Source organism: Oncorhynchus tshawytscha, linkage group LG30 (genome assembly GCF_018296145.1).
Source record: "Oncorhynchus tshawytscha isolate Ot180627B linkage group LG30, Otsh_v2.0, whole genome shotgun sequence".
Taxonomy (NCBI): Eukaryota; Metazoa; Chordata; class Actinopteri; order Salmoniformes; family Salmonidae; genus Oncorhynchus; species Oncorhynchus tshawytscha.
This window is the reverse complement of record NC_056458.1, coordinates 15,800,094-15,821,250: the sequence shown is the minus strand read 5'-3', so window position 1 is coordinate 15,821,250 and position 21,157 is coordinate 15,800,094. Positions and strand designations below refer to the sequence as shown.

General features: G+C 42.9%; 2 protein-coding genes across 3 annotated transcripts in view; both read right to left on the bottom strand.

The window, feature by feature from the left end:
* LOC112250222 (transcriptional regulator ATRX-like) overlaps positions 1-16,930 on the bottom strand; it is a 44,910-nt gene extending 27,980 nt beyond the window's left edge. Inside the window, exons 1-6 of one of the 2 annotated variants that reach the window (XM_024420178.2) lie at positions 16,673-16,930; positions 6,700-6,809; positions 6,559-6,614; positions 6,409-6,452; positions 5,974-6,095; positions 5,719-5,835 (exon numbers count right to left, since the gene is read on the bottom strand). In XM_024420178.2, the coding sequence (XP_024275946.1) occupies positions 5,719-5,835; positions 5,974-6,095; positions 6,409-6,452; positions 6,559-6,614; positions 6,700-6,809; positions 16,673-16,692 (469 nt within the window). In that variant the 5' untranslated portion in view covers positions 16,693-16,930. Of the gene's footprint in view, positions 1-5,718; positions 5,836-5,973; positions 6,096-6,408; positions 6,453-6,558; positions 6,615-6,699; positions 6,810-16,672 lie in introns of those variants that run through there. The other variant, XM_024420179.2, reaches the window with a different exon arrangement.
* LOC112250223 (protein transport protein Sec61 subunit beta-like) lies at positions 12,390-12,744 on the bottom strand. Its single transcript, XM_024420180.2, has one exon. It carries the CDS (start codon positions 12,707-12,709, stop codon positions 12,413-12,415), a length of 297 nt encoding a protein of 98 aa, XP_024275948.2. The 5' UTR covers positions 12,710-12,744; the 3' UTR covers positions 12,390-12,412.
* Positions 16,931-21,157: the final 4,227 nt, after the last annotated feature.

The following is a 21,157-nucleotide window of genomic DNA, read 5'->3' as shown; positions in this document are numbered from 1 at the left end:
GCCAACGACAGCATACAGGTCGCAGTGGTGGGTAGTATATGGGGCTTTGGTGACAAAACGGATGGCACTGTGATAGACTGCATCCAGTTTGCTGAGTAGAGTTTGAGGCCATTTTGTAAATTACATCGCCAAAGTCAAGGATCGGTAGGATAGTCAGCTTTACGAGGGTGTTTGGCAGCGTGAGTGAAGGATGCTGTGTTGCGAAATAGGAAGCCAATTCTAGATTTAATTTAGGATTGGAGATGCTTAATGTGAATCTGGACAGAGAGTTTACAGTCTAACCAAACACCTAGGTATTTGTAGTTGTCCACGTATTCTAAGTCAGAACCGTCCAGAGTAGTGATGCTAGTCGGACGGGCAGTGATCGGTTGAAGAGCATGCATGTAGTTTTACTTGCATTTAATAGCAGTTGGAGGCCACGGAAGGAGTGTTGTATGGCATTGAAGCTCGTCTGGAGGTTAGTTAACACCGTGTCTAAAGAAGGGCCAGAAGTACACACAATTGTGTCGTCTGTGTAGAGGTGGATCATAGAATCTCAAGCAGCAAGAGCGACATCATTGATGTATACAGAGAAAAAGAGTCGACCCGAGAATTGAACACTGTGGCACCCCCATAGAGACTGCCAGAGGTTCGGAAAACAGGATGTCCGATTTTTGAATGGGGCATGCTTATTTAAGATAGTGAGGAAAGCACTTTTAAAAAGTAACCAGGCATCATCTACTGACGGAATGAGGTCAATATCCTTCCAGGATAGCCAGACCAGGTCGATTAGAAAGGCATGCTTGCTGAAGTGTTTTAGGGAGCGTTTGACAGTGATCAGGGGTGATAGTTTGACCGCAGACCCATTATGGACACAGGCAATGAGGCAGTGATCGCTGAGGTCCTGGTTGAAGACAGCAGAGGTGTATTTGGAGCACAGGTTGGTTCAGATGATATGAGGGTGCCCATGTTTACGGATTTGGGGTTGTACCTGGTAGGTTCATTGATAATTTGTGTGAGATTGAGGGCATCAAGCTTAGATTGTAGGATATCCGGGGTTTTAAGCATGCTCCAGTTTAGGTCACCTAACAGTACAAGCTCTGACGATAGATGGGGGGCAAACAATTCACATGTGGTGTCCAGGGAACAGCTGGGGGCAGAAGGGGGTCTATAGCAAGCGGCAACGGTGAGAGACTTGTTTCTGGAAAGGTGGATTTTTAAAAGTAGAAGCTCAAATTGTTTGGGCACAGAACTGAATAGTAAGAAAGAACTCTGGCAGTTCTATCTTGTCGACAAATGTTATAGTTAGGGATGGAAATTTCAGATTTTTTGGTGGCCTTCCTAAGCCAGGATTCAGACACGGCTAGGACATCCGGGTTGGCAGAGTGTGCTAAAGCAGCGAATAAAACAAACTTAAGGAGGAGGCTTCTAATGTTAACATGCATGAAACCAAGGCTTTTACGGTTACAGAAGTCAACAAATGAGAGCACCTGGGAAATGAGAGTGGAGCTAGGCACTGCAGGGCCTGGATTAACCTCTACATCAGAGAAACAGAGGAGTAGTAGGATAATGGTACAGCTAAAGGCTATAAGAACTGGTTGTCTAGTACTTTCGGAACAGAGAGTAAAAGGAGCAGGTTTCTGGGCACGGTAGAATAGATTCAAGGCATAATGTACAGACAAGGGTATGGTAGGATGTGAATACAGTGGAGGTAAACCTAGGCATTGAGTGACGATGAGGGATAGTGCCTCTAGAAACACAATTTAAACCAGGTGAGGTCACCAAAGTGTGGGAGGTGGAACTAAAGGGTTAGCTAAGGCGTATTGAGCAGGGCTAGAGGCTCTACAGTGAAATAAGGCAATAATAACTAACCAAAACAGCAATGAACGAGGCATATTGACATTGGGGAGAGGCATGCATAGCGGAGTGATCATTGGGTCCAGTGAGTAACTGGGCGAGCTGGAGACACAGCGATTCAGACAGCTAGCAGGCTGGGGCAAGCAGGCTAGCAGAAGGGCCTTAGACATCGGAACGGAAGAAGTCAGTTGTAGCCCCACGCGGTTACGTCGGCAGATCAGTCGTGATGGATCAGCCGTGATGGATCAGCAGGGCTCCGTGTAGAAAAAGGGTCCTGGCCAATAGGCAAAATAGGTATTGTAGCCCAAGAAAATTGGCTTTTGGACCTCTTCAGCTAACAGTCCAGTGTGTTCTAGAGAGCAAGTGGGCCACGGCTAGCAGGCTAGCAGATGGGCATTCAGGGGACATCACGATGGGGGAGCCAGTTGAAAAACCCCCTCGGGCAGAATACGTTGGTAGTCCAGTCATGATGGATTGGCGGGGCTCCGGATCGGCAATAAAAGGGGTCCAGGCCAATTGGCAAAATAGGTATTGTAGCCCAAGGAGTGGCTGATGGACCTCTTCAGCTAGCCAGGAGATGGGCCTAGCATAGGCTAGCTCCAGGCTAATTGGCGCTTTCTTTGTGACAGAGACGTTAGGAAGGAGAAGCCAATCGCTAGCTCCGATGATCCAGGTGAAGTGGTTCAGAGCTTGCAGTAGGAATCCAGGGATATGGAGAGTAAGAAGTCCAATACGCTCTGGGTTGAATTGCGTTGTGCAGACTGGCAGGAGTTGTCTGGGCTAAAGTTTAGCTGATGACAGCTAGCAGTGGCTAGCTGACTACTAGCTAGTTAGCTATCTAGCTTCTGTTGGGGGTTCCGGTTGTGAAGTAAAGAAAATGGGTGAGGCAGTCTGCAGGAGAGTATGTTGAAGTTAAGAAAAATATACACGAAGATAAAAGATATATACACAGGACACAACAAGATAAAAGACGCCATCTTGAAAACGCTTCACTCTGGTTTTCGGCCCCATCATAGCACTGAGTCTGCACTCGTGAAGGTGGTAAATTACCTTTTAATAGCGTCAGACTGCATCTGTCCACGTGCTCCTAGACCTTAGTGCTGCTTTTGACACCAGCAATCACCACATTCTTTTTGAGAGATTGAAAACCCTAATTGGTCTACACGGACAAGTTCTTGCCTGGTTTAAATCTTATTTATCGGAAAGATATCAGTCTCTATTAATGGTTTGTCCTCTGACAAATCAATTGTACGTGTCAGTGTTCCTCAAGGTTCTGTTTTAGGACCACATACACGCACACAAACATACAGTTGAAGTCGGAAGTTTACATATGCTTAGGTTGGAGTCATTAAAATTTGTTTTTCAACCACTCCAGAAATTTCTTGTAAACAAACTATAGCTTTGGCAAGTCGGTGCATGACAAGTCATTTTTCCAACAATTGTTTGCAGACAGATTATTTCAGGAGGTCTACAAACCTGACTCAGTTACAACCAGCTCTGTCAGGAGGAAGGGGCCAAAATTCACCCAACTTATTGTGGGAAGCTTGTGGAAGGCTACCCAAAACATTTGACCCAAGTTAAACAATTTAAAGGCAATGCTACCAAATACTAATTGAGTGTACGTAAACTTCTGACCCACTGGAAATGTGATGAAATAAATAAAAGCATAAATAAATCATTCGCTCTACTATTATTCTGACATTTCACATTCTTAAAATAAAGTGGTGATCCTAACTGACCTAAAACAGGGAATTCTTACTAGGATTAAACGTCAGGAATTGTGAAAAACCGAGTGTAAATGTACTTGGCTAAGGTGTATGTAAACCTCCGGGTTCAACTGTACACACCCCTACCGCTTGGAGATGCACACAATGTCAACATTCACTGCTATGCAGACAACACACAGCTGTACATTTCGAGGAAACATGGTGAAGCCCCAAAATTGCCTACCCTGGAAGCCTGTGTTTTAGACATAAGGAAGTGGATGGCAGCAAATGTTTTACTTTGAAAGTCTGACAAAACAGAGATGCTTGTTCTAGGTCCCAAGAAACAAAGAGATTTGCTGTTGGATCTGACAATTAATCTTGATGGTTGTACAGTCGTCTCAATTAAAACTGAAGGACCTCAGCGTTCCTCTCGACCCTGATCTCGCTTTTGACGAACATATCAAGAATATTTATAGGACATCTTTTTTCGACCTTCGTAATAATGCGAAAATATAACATTTTATCAAAAAAATTACGCAGAAAAGCTAATCCATGTTTTTGTCACTTCTAGATTAGAGGACTGCAAAACTCTACTCTCGGGTTACCTGGCTAAAGCACTAAATAAACTTCAGTTAGTGCTAAACGCGACTGCTAGTATCTTGACTAGAACTTCCGCTCTACACTGACTTCCTGTTAAGGCAAGGGCTGATTTTAAAGGTTTTACTGCTAACCTACAAAGCTAACCTGGCCCAGGGATCCGAAGGTGAACGGCAAGGAACTGGAGCGTCAAACCGCCCTTGCTGTCTCTGCCTGGCCGGCGCCCTTCCCTCCACTGGGATTCTCTGACCCTATTACGGGGGCTGAGTCACTAGCTTACTAGTGCTCTTCCATGCAGTCCCTAGGAGAGGTGCATCACTTGAGTGGGTTGAGTCACTGATGTGATCTTCCCGTCTGGGTTTTGCACCCCCTCAGGCTTGTGTGGTGGAGGAGATCTTTGTGGGCTATACTCAGCCTTGTCTCAGGGTAGTAAGTTGGTGGTCTGTTGATATCCCTCTAGTGGTGTGGGGCTGTGCTTTGGCTAAGTGGGTGGGGTTATATCCTGCCTGGTTGGCCCTGTCCGGGGGTCTCGTCGGACGACTTCCGCGGTCTCAGCCTCCAGTATCTATGCTGCAATAGTCTATGTGGTGGGGGGGTTAGGGTTATATCTGGTGTAATTCTCCTGTCTTATCATCTAGTGTCCTGTGTGAATATAAGTATGTGCCCTCTAATTCTCTCCCTCAGTCCCGGAGGACCTGAGCCCTAGGATCATGCCTCAGGACTACCTGGACTGATGACTCCTAGCTGTCCCCAGTCCACCTGGTCGTACTGCAGCTCCAGTTCCAACTGTTCTGCCTGAGGCTATGGAACCCTGACCTATTCACAGGACGTGCTACCTTGTCACAGACCTGCTGCCCCCCCCAACTTTCTTGCCCTCTCTACTGCGCCTGCTGTCTCACCCTCTGAATGCTTGGCTATGAAAAGCTAACTGACATTTACTCCTGAGGTACCGACCTGTTGCACTCTCTACAACCACTGATTATTATTTGACCCTGCTGGTCACCGATGGACATCTTGAAGAACAATCTGGCCTTAATGGCCATGTACTCTTATAATCTCCACCTGGAACAGCAAGAAGAGGACTGGCCACCCCTCAGAGCCTGGTTCCTCTCTAGGTTTTTCCCTAGGTTCCTGCCTTCCCAGGTTCCTGCCTTCCCAGGTTCCTGCCTTCCCAGGTTCCTGCCTTCCCAGGTTCCTGCCTTCCCAGGTTCCTGCCTTCCCAGGTTCCTGCCTTCCCAGGTTCCTGCCTTCCCAGGTTCCTGCCTTCCCAGGTTCCTGCCTTCCCAGGTTCCTGCCTTCCCAGGGTTCCTGCCTTCCCAGGTTCCTGCCTTCCCAGGTTCCTGCCTTCCCAGGTTCCTGCCTTCCCAGGTTCCTGCCTTCATAGGGAGTTTTTCCTAGCCACCGTGCTTCTACATCTGCATTGCTTGCTGTTTTAGGCTGGGTCTCTGTATAGCACTTTGTGACATCTGCTCATGTACAAATTTGATTTGATTGATTACAAACATGAATTCATTGTCATTCTGCGGCACACTTTTAGGGTAATGGATATGCATATTCATATTAATTCATGAAAGCTCACCTCCACGTCTCCTGGGAAAAACTCTCCTCAGATGACCAGATTTTCCACAATGGAATTCTGTACCTCGGAAGTCATCTCTGACTTTTTCCACTGGCTCAGGCCTCACCAGTGCAGTACCTTTGTGCATAAGACATGTAAAAACAAACGCATGGAAACAAAGGCATTTTCTGTTTATAAATCCAGTCAGTCATACATTATGCATTTCCAGTGTTAATATCCCCTTACAGTATTGAAAGAAGTAGCAGAAAAACAAACCTTTAGCCAATCTTGTTACATCAGGATAACCGTTTGAATTGACGATCAAGCAGTCATCATCACTTTCATTTGAAGCACCAGATTCATCCAGTCCACTGTGTTTAATCACAACGGAAGGTTTTCTGTAATACAACAAGTGACATCGATTAGAGCAGTGGTTTTTCAAACCTCCTCAGTGACCCCCCAGACATCTCACAATTTCATTGGAGCCCTAAACTAGCTCACCTGATTGACCTCAATAAGGGTGTGTAATTACTTGACAAGTTGAATTGGGCATGCTAACTCAGGAATAGTTCAAATATATGGAATGACTTGGGGTCCCAGTCGAAAAGTTTGAAAACCTCCATTAGAGGATAATGTTTTTATGCGTTTCCTGTCCATAAACAACATGTACATAAACTATCACATATTTCAAAATATCAGAAGAAAGCCCACCTCCTGGAACCACATCTGGACTGCTTCAAGGCGTCTGTTGAGGTCTGTATTCAACAAGAAATATGTAATAACTACATCTTCTAGATCTGCAACAATACTAAATACTCTTTGGTCTAGAACAGCCAATACGGATATTTTTCATGTCAATACCTCAAGGGAGGTTCGGTCTGTTGAGTGCGGCTCCACACAGTCCTTGGTCATTATACCTGTGAATTAAAATCAGCAGACAATAATGGCCAGACAACACCGCTATACCTACTGAGTTAAAGGTGCACTTATTACAGTTCTCACCCTCAGGACTTTCAGTCACCAGTGTGTTGTCATCTTCCTCGGGAGCATGAGCCAAGAACCCATGCAGTTTGGTCACCAACACATTGAGCTTGCTCGTGCCAAGAGGAATGCTAAGAGGAATGACAGACAAATTAATAAAAATCCAGCATACCTCACAAGTTTCTTTCTAGAAAGCTTTACACCTTTGTTTAAATTCCGAAGTATGTGGATATGCCATAGCTACTGGTATGATGTGAACATATCAATCCTTGTCCTTCTCTGTCCCTTTACTTCAGAAACAGTTATCACGATTCAATAGGCTAGCTAGCTATTTTACCCTAATGCTAGCCCATTCATAGACATTGACTACTTTAAGCGCCTATTGATGAAGGCATCTTCTTGATGGAAGAATTTTGTTAAGCGATCCAACGCTTTCTCTAAACATTAACCGAACCGCAAGCAATACACGTTTTGTTTTGGAAACATAAGGAAAACATTTTATATCAGTGAGAAATATATTTTTTAGAAGATGCAACACATACAGTAGGATTAGTTTGCCTTTTGGCATTGTAATTTCAGAATATGTTTCAAAGGATTACTTAAATCACGTGTTGTGATTAGCTGTGATATTCGCCGACTGATTTCTCCCGCCGGAACAGCAACTATTGTCAAAATGGGAAGTTCTGACTTTGTGGCCTCGTTATCTAGTGGAAATCGCTCTGTCATTTCCTGGTTGGTAAAATTCTACATTGTCTACTAAATTTCAGTTTGTGCGTAAACAAGCACTGAATAGTGTAGTGAATCATTGTACCAATAAATCGCTGTGAAATATCTAACAAATAACAAAACAAAAAAGTTTTACAGCTGTTTGATGCTTTCCGGTTTCCACCAGCTGTAAAAACGATCGTTTGTTATGATGCACCATACAGTAACATACATAACAAAATGTGGAAAACGTTGAAGGGTATGAATACATTCCGAATAAACTGTATATACAAAAGCATCTGGACACCCCTTCAAATTAGGGGAGTTGGCCATTTCAGCCAAGCCCGCTGCTGAGCACATAGCCATGCAATCTCCATAGGTAAACATTGGCAGTAGATTGGCCTCCCTGATGAGCTTAGCGACTTTCAACGTGGCACCGCCATAGAATGCCACCTTTCCAACAAGTCAGTTTGTCAAATCATACTTTATCACATGTGCCGAATACAACAAGTGTAGACTTTACTGTGAAATTCTTACTTACAAGCTCTTAAACAACAGTGCAGTTCAAGAAGAAAATATTTACCAAGTAGGCTAAAAAAGTAATAAAGTAACACAATAAGAATAACGAGGCAATATACAGGGGGCACCAGTACCAAGTCAGTGTCCAGGCTAGTTGAGGTAATCTGTACATGTTGGTTGGGGCGAAGTGACTATGCATAGGTAAAACAAACAAACAGCAAGTAGCAGCAGTGTACAAAAGGGAGGGGGTCCATGTAAATTGCCCTGTTGTGATTTTTATTAATTGTTCAGCAGTCTAATGGATTGGGGGTAGACGCTGTTGAGGAGCATTTGTCCTAGACTTGGCGCTCCGGTCCTGCATGCCGTGCGGTAGCAGAGAAAACAGTCTAACTTGGGTGACTGGAGTCTGACAATTTTATGGGCTTTCCTCTGACACCGCCTATTATATTTGTCCTGGATGGCAGGAAGCTTGGCCCCAGTGATGTACTGGGCCGTTCACACTACCCTCTGTAGCGCCTTACGGTCAGATGCCGAGCAGTTGCCATACAAGGCGGTGATGTTATTGTGAAGTGTAAATGTCAAGGAGCAACAACGGTTCAGCTGCGAAGTGGAAGGCCACACAAGCTTACAGAATGGGACCACCGAGTGCTGAAACGTGCAGCACGTAAAAATTGTCTGTCCTCAGTTGCAACCCTCACTACGGAGTTCCAAACTACCTCTGGAAGCAACGTCAGCACAAGAACATGGCCGAGCAGCTGCACACAAGCCTAAGATCACCTCGCAGCCATTGGACTCTGGAGCAGTAGAAACGTGTTCCCTGGGGTTCCAGTGAAGGGAAATGCTACATCATACAATGACATTCTAGAAGCATCTGTGCTTGCAACTTACAGGCTACAGTTTGGGGAAGGCCCTTTCCTGTTTCAGCATGACAATGCCCCCGTGCACAAAGCTAGGTCCATACAGAAATGGTTTGACGAAAATCGGTGGAAGAACTTGATCGGCCTGCACAGAGCCCTGACCTCAACCCCTTCGAAAACCTTTGGGATGAATTGGAACACTGACTACAAGCCACACCTAATTGCCCAACATCATTGCCCGACCTCACTAACGCCAGTGGCTGAATGGAAGCAAGTCCCCACAGCAATTTTCCAACATCTAGTAGAAAGCCTTCCCAGAAGACTTGAGGCTGTTATCTTCTTATGGCTGCAGGGGCAGTATTGAGTAGCTTGGATGAAAGGTGCCCAGAGGTACCCAAAGTAAACAGCCTGCTCCTCAGTCCCAGTTGTTAATATATGCATATTATTATTAGTATGGAGTAGAAAACACTCTGAAGTTTCTAAAACTGTTTGAATGATGTCTGAGTATAACAGAACTCATATGGCAGGCAAAAACCAGAGAAGAAATCCAAACAGGATGTGGGAAATCTGAGGTTGGTTGATTTTCAACCCAGCCCCTATTGAATACACAGTGGGATATATCAACCGTCTTTAGAAACTTGAATGAGGCTTCTACTGTGTTGTGGAGCCGGATGGGAGCTGTTTGAGTCAGTGGTCTGGCAGAGAGCTAGGTCATGCGCATTTCACATGGACATAGGAATTCTACAGACGTAGGAATTCTCTGGTTGGAACGTTATTGAAGATTTATGATAACAACATCCTAAAGATTGATTCTATACTTAGTTTGACAAGTTTCTTCGATCTGTAATATAACTTTTTGAAGTTTTCGTCCGACGTTCGGCTGGACCTGCATGAGAGTTTGGATTTGTGTACTAAACGCACTAACAAAAGTAGCTACTTGGACATAAATAATGGACATTATAGAACAAATCATGCATTTATTGTGGAACTAGGATTCCTGGGAGTGTATTCTGATGAAGATTATAAATATTCCCTTACTTTTGACAATGTGATTTATGTTGACTCCAACATGGCGGATAATTTTCTTTTTTCTGAGTGCCATCCCAGATTATTGCATGGTTTGCTTTTTCTGTATAGTTTTTTGGAAATCTGACAGTGGTTGCATTAAGGAGAGGTATATCTATATTTCCATGTCTAACAATTGTATTTATCAACATTTATAATGAGTATTTCTGTAAAATTATCACTGGATGTTTTTGGAACAAGTGAACGTAACGCGCCAATGTATACTGAGATTTTTTTTATATAAATATGAACTTTATGAAACAAAACATACATGTATTATGTAACATGACACCCTGAGTGTCATCTTTTGAAGATCAAAAGGTTAGTGATTCATTTGATCTCCATTTGTGTTTGTGACTCCTCTCTTTGGCTGGAAAAATGGCTGAATTTTTCTGTGAGTTGGTGGTGACCTAACAATCATTTGTGGTGCTTTCGCTGTAAAGCCTTTTTGAAATTGGTCACTGTGGTGGGATTAACAACAAGATTACCTTTAAAACGGTATAAGATACATGTTTGAGGAATTTTAATTATGACATTTCTGTTTTGAATTTGGCGCCCTGCACTTTCACTGGCTGTTGTCATATCGATCCTGTTAACAGGATTGCAGCCCTAAGCAGTTTAAAGCAAAAGGGGATCAACTCCATATTAATGCCCATGATTTTAGAGTGAGATGTTTGATGAGCAGGTGTCCACATACCTTTGGTCATTTAGTGTATTTCACAACACTTTAGATAAGGATTCCATCCCTATATTACCCAGTGCTTGTTCTCTAACTGAAATTGAACTAACAGCGAAGAATTTTAGAAACCAGAACATTTAGATTTTCACTAGAAAACACAGCCAAAGTCAAAACGGCTTTCCCAGTTTGACAACAGATGCCGCTCCGGCGGGAGAAATCAATAGGCGAATATCAAATATTGTGGGTAAGTAATACTGTGAAACACTATCATTCCACTATTAATCGCCAGATATATTACGTAAATTCTGAAATTAAAATGCAAATATTAAAATACATCCTGTGTGTAGCACCTTTATAGGGTTAGCATTTGCACAAAGCCATACAGCTGAAGTCGGAAGTTTACATACACCTTAGCAAAATACATTTAAACTCAGTTTTTCACAATTCCTGACATTTAATCAGAGTAAATATTCCCAGTCCTAGGTCAGGTAGGATAACCACTTTATTTTAAGAATGTGACATGTCAGAATAATAGCAGAGAGAATGATTTAAGCTTTTATTTCTTTCATCAAATTCCTAGTGGGTCAGAAGTTTACATACACTCAATTAGTATTTTGTAGCATTGCCTTCAAATTGTTTAACTTGGGTCAAACGTTTCGTGTAGCCTTCCACAAGCTTCCCACAATAAGTTGGGTGAATTTTGGCCCATTCCTCCTGACAGAGCTGCTGTAACCGAGTCAGGTTTGTAGGCCTACTTGCTCACACACGTCTTTTCAGTTCTGAACACATATTTTCTATAGGATTGAGGTCAGGGCTTTGTGATGGCCACTCCAATACCTTGATTTTGTTGTCTTTAAGCCATTTTGACACAACTTTAGAAGTATGCTTGGGGTCATTGTCCATTTGGAAGACCCATTTGGACCAAGCTTTAACTTCCTGACTGATGTCTGAGATGTTGCTTCAATATATCCACATAATTTCCCTCCCTTAATGATGCCATCTATTTTGTGATGTGCACCAGTCCATCCTGCAGCAAAGCACCCCCACAACATGATGCTTCCACCCCTGTGTTTCACGGTTGGGATGGTGTTCTTGGCTTACAAGCCCTTCTGCCTCCAAACATAACGATGGCCATGATGGCCAAACAGTTCTATTTTTGCTTCATCAGACCAGAGGAAATTTCTCTAAAAAGCACAATCTTTGTCCCCATGTGCAGTTGCAAACCGTAGTCTGGCATTTTTATGGCGGTTTTGGAGCAGTGGCTTCTTCCTTGCTGAGTGGCCTTTCAGGTTGTCAATATAGGACTTGTTTTACTGTGGATATGGATACTTTTGTGAAGATGCTGGAGGAATTAGGCACAAGGTCCTTTGCTGATGTTCTGGGATTTATTTACCTTTTTCACAACAAAGTACGTTCATCTCTAGGAGACAAAACAAAAAAAAGATGCATTCTGTTTTGAGTCCATTTCTTGTACAATATCACAATAAAAATGTCCAAATGATGTTAACAGAACATCTACAGGTTCCAATTCAGGTTGAAATATATAGATGCTTACTGACGTCCTGATGAGGGGACTAGGTGCCTGATCCTTACTGGAGAGGAATCACCCATTGTCATTAACAGGACCTACAGCAGCCAGTAGGAGATGAGTCTCATGTCAGGATTCAGTCCTAGATGATCTGTGCTCAATGTCAACACACTGGTGATCTGCATTTCAGTTTGAGTTGGACACTAGACTGTTGCCCTGCTCTAAGAGAACACCAGACAGATTGGGGCTGTACCACCCGCCGGGACAGGCGAGTAGTGTTGTTGGGGATTCAGGTTGGTTGGTTGTTTGGTCCAGGTCTGATGTGTTAAGAAGCTGTGCCGCAGGGTCAGGGATTGAGGGTGAAGGGTCATGGGGTGGGGTTTAGGAGCGGGTGTACTTCCCCCAGCGGTGCAGCATGAAGACCGACTCTATGAACAGCAAACTCATCACCAGCACTGGTACTGGACCTACTTTGAGTCCTGGTGAGTCTTCAGTGTAGAAACGCCACATGCCCCCTGTGCCGCCTGCTGACGCTGTGGTCCTGCCTGCACTGCGTGTGCCACTGCTCGTTGCTTTCCTCTGTCGGACTGTGGATCCTGCTGCGCGGGGGGCTGCTGTCTTGCTGGGGGATCGGCTCCCTGCACCGACATTAGTTGCACTTGATGCTGGTCCAGGCATTTTAAGTTGCACTTTGGATTTCACTTTGAAAGAAGAAAACTTCACCTGTTCTTCAAACTGAAGTCCACGTCAAAAGGGCAGCAGTGCTGTACACAAATCGCCACAAATTCAGAAGGAACGCATCTCTTTCTTGAGCGCTATGACGGCTACGTGGTCCCATGGTGTTTATACTTGCGTACTATTGTTTGTACAGATGAACGTGGTACCTTCAGGCGTTTGGAAATTGCTCCCAAGGATGAACCAGACTTGTGGAGGTCTACAATTTTTTTTCTGAAGTCTTGGCTGATTTCTTTTGATTTTCCCATGACATCAAGCAAAGAGGCACTGAGTTTGAAGGAAGGCCTTGAAATACATCCATATGTACACCTCCAATTGACTCAAATTATGTCAATTAGCCTATCAGAAGCTTCTAAAGCCATGACATTTTCTGGAATGTTCCAAGCTGTTTAAAGGCACAGTCAACTTAGTGTATGTAAACATCTGACCCACTGGAATTGTCATACTCTGAATTATAAGTGAAATAATCTGTCTGTAAACAATTGTTGGAAAAATTACTTGTGTCATGCAAAGTAGATGTCCTAACGGACTTGCCAAAACTATAGTTTGTTAACAAGAAATTTGTGGAGTGGTTGAAAAACTAGTTTTAATGACTCCAACCTGAGTGTATGTAAACTTCCAACTTCAACTGTTTATCTCCATTTACCAGGATTTCCGGTAGGAAAACGTGGCAGCGGACAACGTGACCAGGAAGATTTAAATTTACCGGCCATTTGAGAAATTTACCATACATTTACGCATTGGGTGTGTAACCCATTAGGGTGTCCACCCACAGTGATCAGAATGACAGAAATCACATTTATACTTAAATAATTAACAATTTTACTGAGTTACAGCTCATAAGGAAATCAGTCAATTTAAATAAATAAATTAGGCACTGATCTATGGATTTCACATGACTGGGCAGGACGCAGCCATGGGTGGGCTTGGGAGGACATGGGCCCACCCACTGGGTAGCCAGGACCAGCCAATCAGAATGAGTTATTCCCCACAAAAGGGCTTTATTAAAAGACAGAAATACTCCTCAGTTTCATCAAATGTCCGGGTGGCTGGTCTCAGACGATCCTGCAGGTGAAGAAGTCAGATGTGGAGGTCCTGAGCTGGCATGGTTACACATAGTCTTCAGTTGAGGCCGGTTGGAAGTACTGTAAAATTCTCTAAAACAACGGAGGCTTATGGTATAGAAATTACCATTCAATTCTCTGGCAACAGCTCTGATGGACATTCCTACAGTCAGCATTCCAATTGCATGCTCCCTCAAAACACGAGACATCTGTGGCGTTGTGTGACAGAAGTCCACATTCGAGTGGCCTTTTTTTGTCCACAGCACAAGGTGCACCTGTGTAATGATCATGCTGTTTAATCAGCTTCTTGATATACCACACTTGTAAGATGGATGTATTATTTTGGCAAATGAGAAATGCTCACTAACAGGGATGTAAACAAATATGCAAACAACATTTTTAGAGAAATAAGCTTTTTGTGCATGTGGAATCTTTTGGAGGGGGGGGGGATCTTTTATTTAAGCTCCATTGCAAATTATAGTTCCTCACAGTAGGCCTATCTGAAAGAATCTTTCCAATAATCTCTCCCCCTCGATAATCACCAAGCCTGGTGTGAAAGAGCAAAATATCAGCCGATGACTGGATATATCCAGTTGAAACGTCAGAAAATACCTTTCCCCTTGCACAAAAACAGCCGTCTGTCCCGAGCTCACTGGTGTAGGAAGCTGAGCGCCTGGAATAGGCTAGTTGAGACAATGTTGCAAGTTCAGAGACAACTTCATGCAAGATCCAGCCATACAAATGTTGAACTTTAATAGTGAAAGGAAGGCCAACATGCTGAGTAGAGGTGAATGAAAGAAGCGGAATTTTCATCCGTACATTTTCTGTTTTATTTGTTGGCTTTATCCATTTTAATTAGTTGACAATGGAAGTTATAGGCCAACAGCTGCATTGGCCATTTCGGAGTTCCATGCGCTCATTTAGGCTATTTAACCGACAATGTATCAATGTGGCAGAGGCTGGTGCTCTAGCATTGGTTGAATTTTTGCTTTGATATTTAAATCATTTTAATTAAACTGAGCAAAAATATCAACACAACATGCAACAATTTCAGTGATTTTACTGTTACTGTTTACAGTTCATATAAGGAAACTAGTAAATTTAAATGAATTCATTAGGCCCTAATCTACAGATTTCACATGACTGGGAATAGATACCTTAAAATCAAAGGTAGGGGAGTGGATCAGAAAACCAGTCAGTATCTGGTATGACCACCATTTGCCTCATTAGAGCGACATCTCCTTCGCATAGAGTTGATCAGGCTGTTGATTGGGGAATGTTGTCCCACTCCTCTTCAATGGCTGTGCAAAGTTGCTGGATATTGAACACGCTGTCGTACTATTCGATTCAGAGCATCCCAAACATGCTCAGTGGGTGACATGTCTGAGCATGCACAACAGGTTAAGTTTGAATTTCATTTTATTAATCATTCTGGCTGGTAAGGAACAGTTACATGATGTTGCAAGCATTAGCTTCAGGCGATATACCAATTAATTGTGTATTACAGCCTGATTAACCAGACTAATGTCCATGTTACAGCCCTTGATTACAGAAGGTACACAGAGGCGATCACCTGTGCCAATTAGCTATCTGCTCGAACACCTGTGTGTAAGTTACTGGGGAGGAAGTGTAGTTTTACAACTGGAGGCACACAGCATATGATCTGTACAAATCTGCAACGGTAAGTATATTTTTATTTGAAAGTTTCTTTCTGGCTGATATGAAAGGGCTATTATGTATTTTCAAAAATCGTTTTGCAAGCGATGATTGGCTTTTCTAAACGTTAAAACAGAGTCGGAATTGTATACTGAACAAAAATAAAAACAACATGTAAAGTGTTGGTCCCATGATTTATCTGCTGAAATAAAAGATCCCAGAAATGTTCCATACACAGCTTATTTCTTTCAAATTTTGTGCACTAATTAGTTTACATTCCTGCTAGGTTGCATTTCTCCTCTGCCAAGATAATCCATCCATCTAACAGGTGTGGCATATCAAATAGCTGATTAAACATAATCAACACTGGTGCACCTTGTGCTGGGGACTAAAAGGGCACTAAAATGTGCAGTTTTGTCACAACGCCACAGACGTCCCATGCTTTGAGGGAGCGTGCAATTGGCATGCTGACTGCAGGAATGTCCAACAGAACTGTTGCTAGAGATTAGAATGTTAAGTTCTCTACCATATGCCACCTCAAACTTAATTTTAGAGAATTTGGCAGTACATCCACCGAGACTCAACCTCAGACAACGTGCAACCACGCCAGCCCATGACTTCCATCCCTGCCCTGTAAAATTCAGGGCCTAATAATTTTAACTCACCATACTGATTTCCTTATATGAACTGTAACTTATATTTGAAATTGCATTTAAACCCTAAGGTTTTTTCCGAGAGCTATCCTAATAAAAATCAACAGGGCCTGTTTTCCCAAAGGTATCTTAAGACTAAATTCACCATATTTTCCTAACGTTGAACTTAGCCTTAAGATGCTTTTGGGAAACCGCGCTCAGATCATTGACAAACCAATTAGCTATCTAGCTCGTTAGCTAACGTTAATGTACGTCATTCAACTAATGTATAGCTAGTTAGCTAGCAGTAAAGCTTGTTCCCTAGCTAGATAAATATCATACAATAACGTTGGGCAAACATAACTAGGTCTATCTTGATGTATGTACTAATGATGTAAATGTCAGAAGTTCAAGTCGGACTAGTAGCTTGAATGTGAGGACTGAGTACTTTAGGAAGCTAGCAGGCAGCAAATAAGATAGCTAGTTACGGTTAGCCATCTACGGCTTGCCCTACTAGCTACAGTAGCTTGCTGAACGGTCGATATGTTTGTTACCTGAGCATCTCTGCGGACATCTTGAGCTGGTCAACGGCACCTTATGCAAACGGCGCGCACTATATGGGCTTACTCCCACAAAATTTCACAATTGCCCTCATTATTGCAGGTAATTTTTGTTTAGGTCGCTAACACAATGCAATAGTCAGACTAGCTACGCAATAATGGCGGTGTTTCTCGAATGCTTTCATCATTGCGACTGCGCAAATCTGAGAATGGGCGCGTTCCAGTCTGTCCTGTGTGGTCGGAGCTGCAGTCATTTTGAGTTCAAATGTTAATTTGGCCGCTTCCTGGACATCTTTTTATAGTAGGCTACTCGAGTTGCGCAGATGATCTCACAGTCACAACGCCTGGGAGACACATTGGTATTGTAAAGACCCTTGGGTCATCCTTACCATATCCCCTAAGTGGGTTAATAAGGACCCTTTTTTCAATTTTCGACTAAAATGACACCCAAATCTACACAGCAGGGGTTCAAACTGTAGAACCCACTTCCTACATCTGAATATAAAAATGTATTTTATCAAACAAAACTATGCTACATTTTATCTCTGGGACCCTCAGGGTGACAAATCAGAGCAAGATCACTGAATGTAAGTATATTATTTACTTTCAGAGGTGAATGTATCAAACCAGCCATGATAAAAGTTTTTGTTGTTATGCACTCTCCTCAAACAATAGCATGTTATTTTTTCACTGAAATAGCTACTGTAAATTGGACACTTCAGTTAGATTAACAAGAATTTAGGCTTTCTGCCCATATAAGACATGTCTATGTCCTGGAAAATGTAATGTTACTTAAAACGTCATTCTTGTCACATTGGTTCGCAAGTCTGCCTGTGGACTGGGAGACCCAAGTTCAATACCCGAAAGAGGCAGTGCACAGTCTTTGTTCACTGCACTGGTATCATAAGTAGGATGGTGTTTGTTGCCACAGCCACACTCTCCTGAATGAAGAGGGTAGGTAGTGGAACAAGTAACAACCTGTGCCCCAAGTGGGATAACCCTATAGGAGCAGTGGTTAGCACTGGGGAAGCTACTCTGAAAATATCGTCTTCCAAGCTACCAATTACTAAACTACCTTTAAAGGGAATTTCAGTTGGGATGGAACTATTGGCCCACAACATTTGATTATAATAGACCAATGACTGTTCATCTTGGTAAGGGGGTGGGCGTGTGTATGTAAATTTACTAACTTGCACATGATCAGGGCCTGGTTTTTGTATTGGGCTGATCTTAACTTTTTTGTACATAATCTTTACATCATCTTAGCTTAACACACTCCCTGCTATTAGGATGCCCTGTATTCATGACAGCCCTAGTGGCCCGATACTTCCCTGACAGGTTACCTTTACCTTTATCTGGTTGTTTTCTAGATTTCTCCTGGTTCTGCATATGTATATAGTGCTGTATATGTTTTCCTTTTCTTTCTTTTTTATGTCGTTTTTCACCTTTATTGCTATCTTTGAGAGTATGGATTAATTATACTAACCACACTCCCTGTGTACATGTGTTTTTGTTCTAGTAGAAATACATCTATAACAAGTTCTATTTTATCCTGTATCTGATATTATGACACCTTGTGGCCCTTTTGGGTACTTTAGATTACCACAGGTGTCTGCAATTACCTCTGGCTCACTGTGTGGCCTTATCTGTCCCGCTATTGTTTGTGGAGATATGCTCTGATGAAGGTTGACTGACCGAAAGCTCAGCTATAATTAAAAACATTTGCATCTGACTGGAAGTGTGCAGAGACTTTTTCCTGTTTCTACATAATGTTTCTGCCATTGTTTCCTATGACTGAAAAGAGTTCTGGACATCAGAACAGCTATCACTGACCTCCATTTGGACAAAGAGTTCTAATTCAATGAGTCGGAGACATATTGATTACTGTAGACCAGGCTTAAATCCCGACACTCGATGAAGGATGGATGAGACGGGCCTATAGAGGCTGGTGTGCGGGATACCTGAAAAGACCATGTTGAAGAGTGGATAAATCGCCTCTACGCTTCGATCTATTGGCATGTCACCTGTGCAACCACTGGAGAATAAACTGCATGAGCTCGGTTTGAGACTATCCTATCGATGTGATGAACTGTAATATCCTATGTTTCTCAGAGTCGTGGCTGAACAACGACATGGTAAATGTACATTTAGATGGTTTTCCTATATATCAACAGGACAGAACGGCTGCATCGGAGAAGCTCAGAGGTGGTGTGTGTCTCTTTGTTAACAACAACTGGTGCGCAATCTCTAATATTAAGAAGTCTTGAGGTTTTCTCGCCTGAGTTAGAATACCTCATAAGTTGAAACCACACTCTTTACCAAGAGAGTTTATATTTTTTGTAGCTGTCCATTTACTACCACAAACCGATGCTGGCACTAAGACTGCACTCAAATAGCTGTGATAGGGCCATTAGTAAACAAGAAAATGATAACCAACAGGTAACTTTTGGCCGGTGACTTTAATGCAGGACAACTGAAATGTTTAACTTCATTTCTACCAGCATGACACCTGTGAACTAGAGGCAAAAAAACTTCTAGATCACTTTTACTCCACACACAGAGATGCATAAAAATCTCGCCCTTGCCCTCCATTTGGCAAATCTGACCATAATACTATCCTCTTGATTCCTGCTTCCAAGCAAAAACTCTATCAGGAAGTACCAGTGACGTGCTCAAGAATCAGATGCTAAGCTACTGGACCGTTTTGCTAGCACAGACTGGAATATGTTCCAGAATTCATCCGATGGCATTGAGGAGTTTACCACATCAGTCATCGGCTTCATTAATAAGTGCATCGATGACATTGTCCCTACAGTGACCATATGTACATATCCCAACCAGAAGCCATGGATTACAGGTAACATCCACACTGAGCTAAAGGTTAGACCTGGTCAATACAGGACAAAGATCAAATCCTACTACACCGGCTCTGACGCTCGTCGGATGTGGCAGGGCTTGCAAACTATTACTGATTACAAAGGGAAAACCAGCTGCGATCTGTCCAGTGACGGGAGCCTACCATATGCCTCTTTAAAACACTCAAGCCTAAATTCCATCGCTATCGGGAAACCGGGACCTAGAACACATTGAGGGAGTAGTAGGATTTTTTTTTTTTTAAAGTTCTAAATGTGATGCACTGTCTGACAGGGGTGGAGTTAGTGGCTGGGCATTTCTCACTGAGGACCATGTATGTTGCTTTGATTCAATCTGTAATAGACTAACGAAGTATAGTGTATGATTCGGCAGCCTGGACATCACTGAAAAGGCTTGATGTCATACAGACGCAAAGATTCAGCATATGTAGTGAGGCCTTTCAGACCTCTCCGGAGTCAGCTCTACATGTGGGGATGGGGAAGATAGCATTACATATTAGAAAACAACAGCTGGCAATTAACTATTGGGTTAACTTACAGAGACATGGGTTATGGACAGAATACAAGCTTTGGATGGGTGGCTGATACCCAGGCAAGGCAGATGGGACTGTTTGGCAGGGAGTTCACCCCCATGGTACCTATACCTGTGAGTCCACCACCATGGCTACTCCCACCTCCAGTAGTTGATTTACAAGTGTTGGAGAGATTCCCGAAAGACAGGGAGGGGTTTGACCCATCCAAGTTATTTAAACGATGACTGGATATTGTATATCAGGATTTTATGCCCATATACACAGATGGATCAAAAGACCCAAGGACAGGTCGGACTGGGATAGCATTTTTTTGTTTAGGAAAGTGGGGTTGCAGTCATGAAATGTCCCAGGTAGCACAAAAAGTCTGGCCCCCACCTGGCCTGATTCCGGCATGCCAGATCTAAAACTGCCAGCCTGAGTCCGAAATGAAATACGGTACAGACTTGGCCCGGATCTGGCAGCCTGAACTGAGCCAAAGCTCACTGCAAAGGGACAGCATCAGTCCAGCAATGCCCCCCCAAAAAGAATATTAAATGTAGGTAGTAATATTATATTAAACGTAGGTAGTAATATTGCAGCTATCAACCGAACTATGAACAACTTAGACATAAACAATACATGAGAATTTCTCATTTCAGAATGCGCAGAATGTCAAAAGTTCCATGCAGGTAAATGTTCGATGCATCACAAATATGAGGTGTGCAAAATAATAAATGTGACATCAACAGACGCTTTTATCCTAAGCGACGGTATGCATGCATTCATTTTCCGTTCACGGCCCGGGAATCAAACCCAATCATGACGTTTTGAGCGTTTAGTACACAATTATTGTCTAGGCTGTAAAATGCAGCGATTTAGGCTAATTTTAATAACCACTAAAACGGCCTTATGTGTTTCACGCCGAAATAAAGCCCCGATAATACAACCATTTGTATCCGTTTAGAAGGTCCACATTACATTAGGCCACTCATATGGTGTATTTTGTTATGATGTATCGTCATTTATAGATAGGTCTACCTTAGAAAAATAGGCCTATGACACTGAGATGTGCTGTTTATCGTGGATCATATATC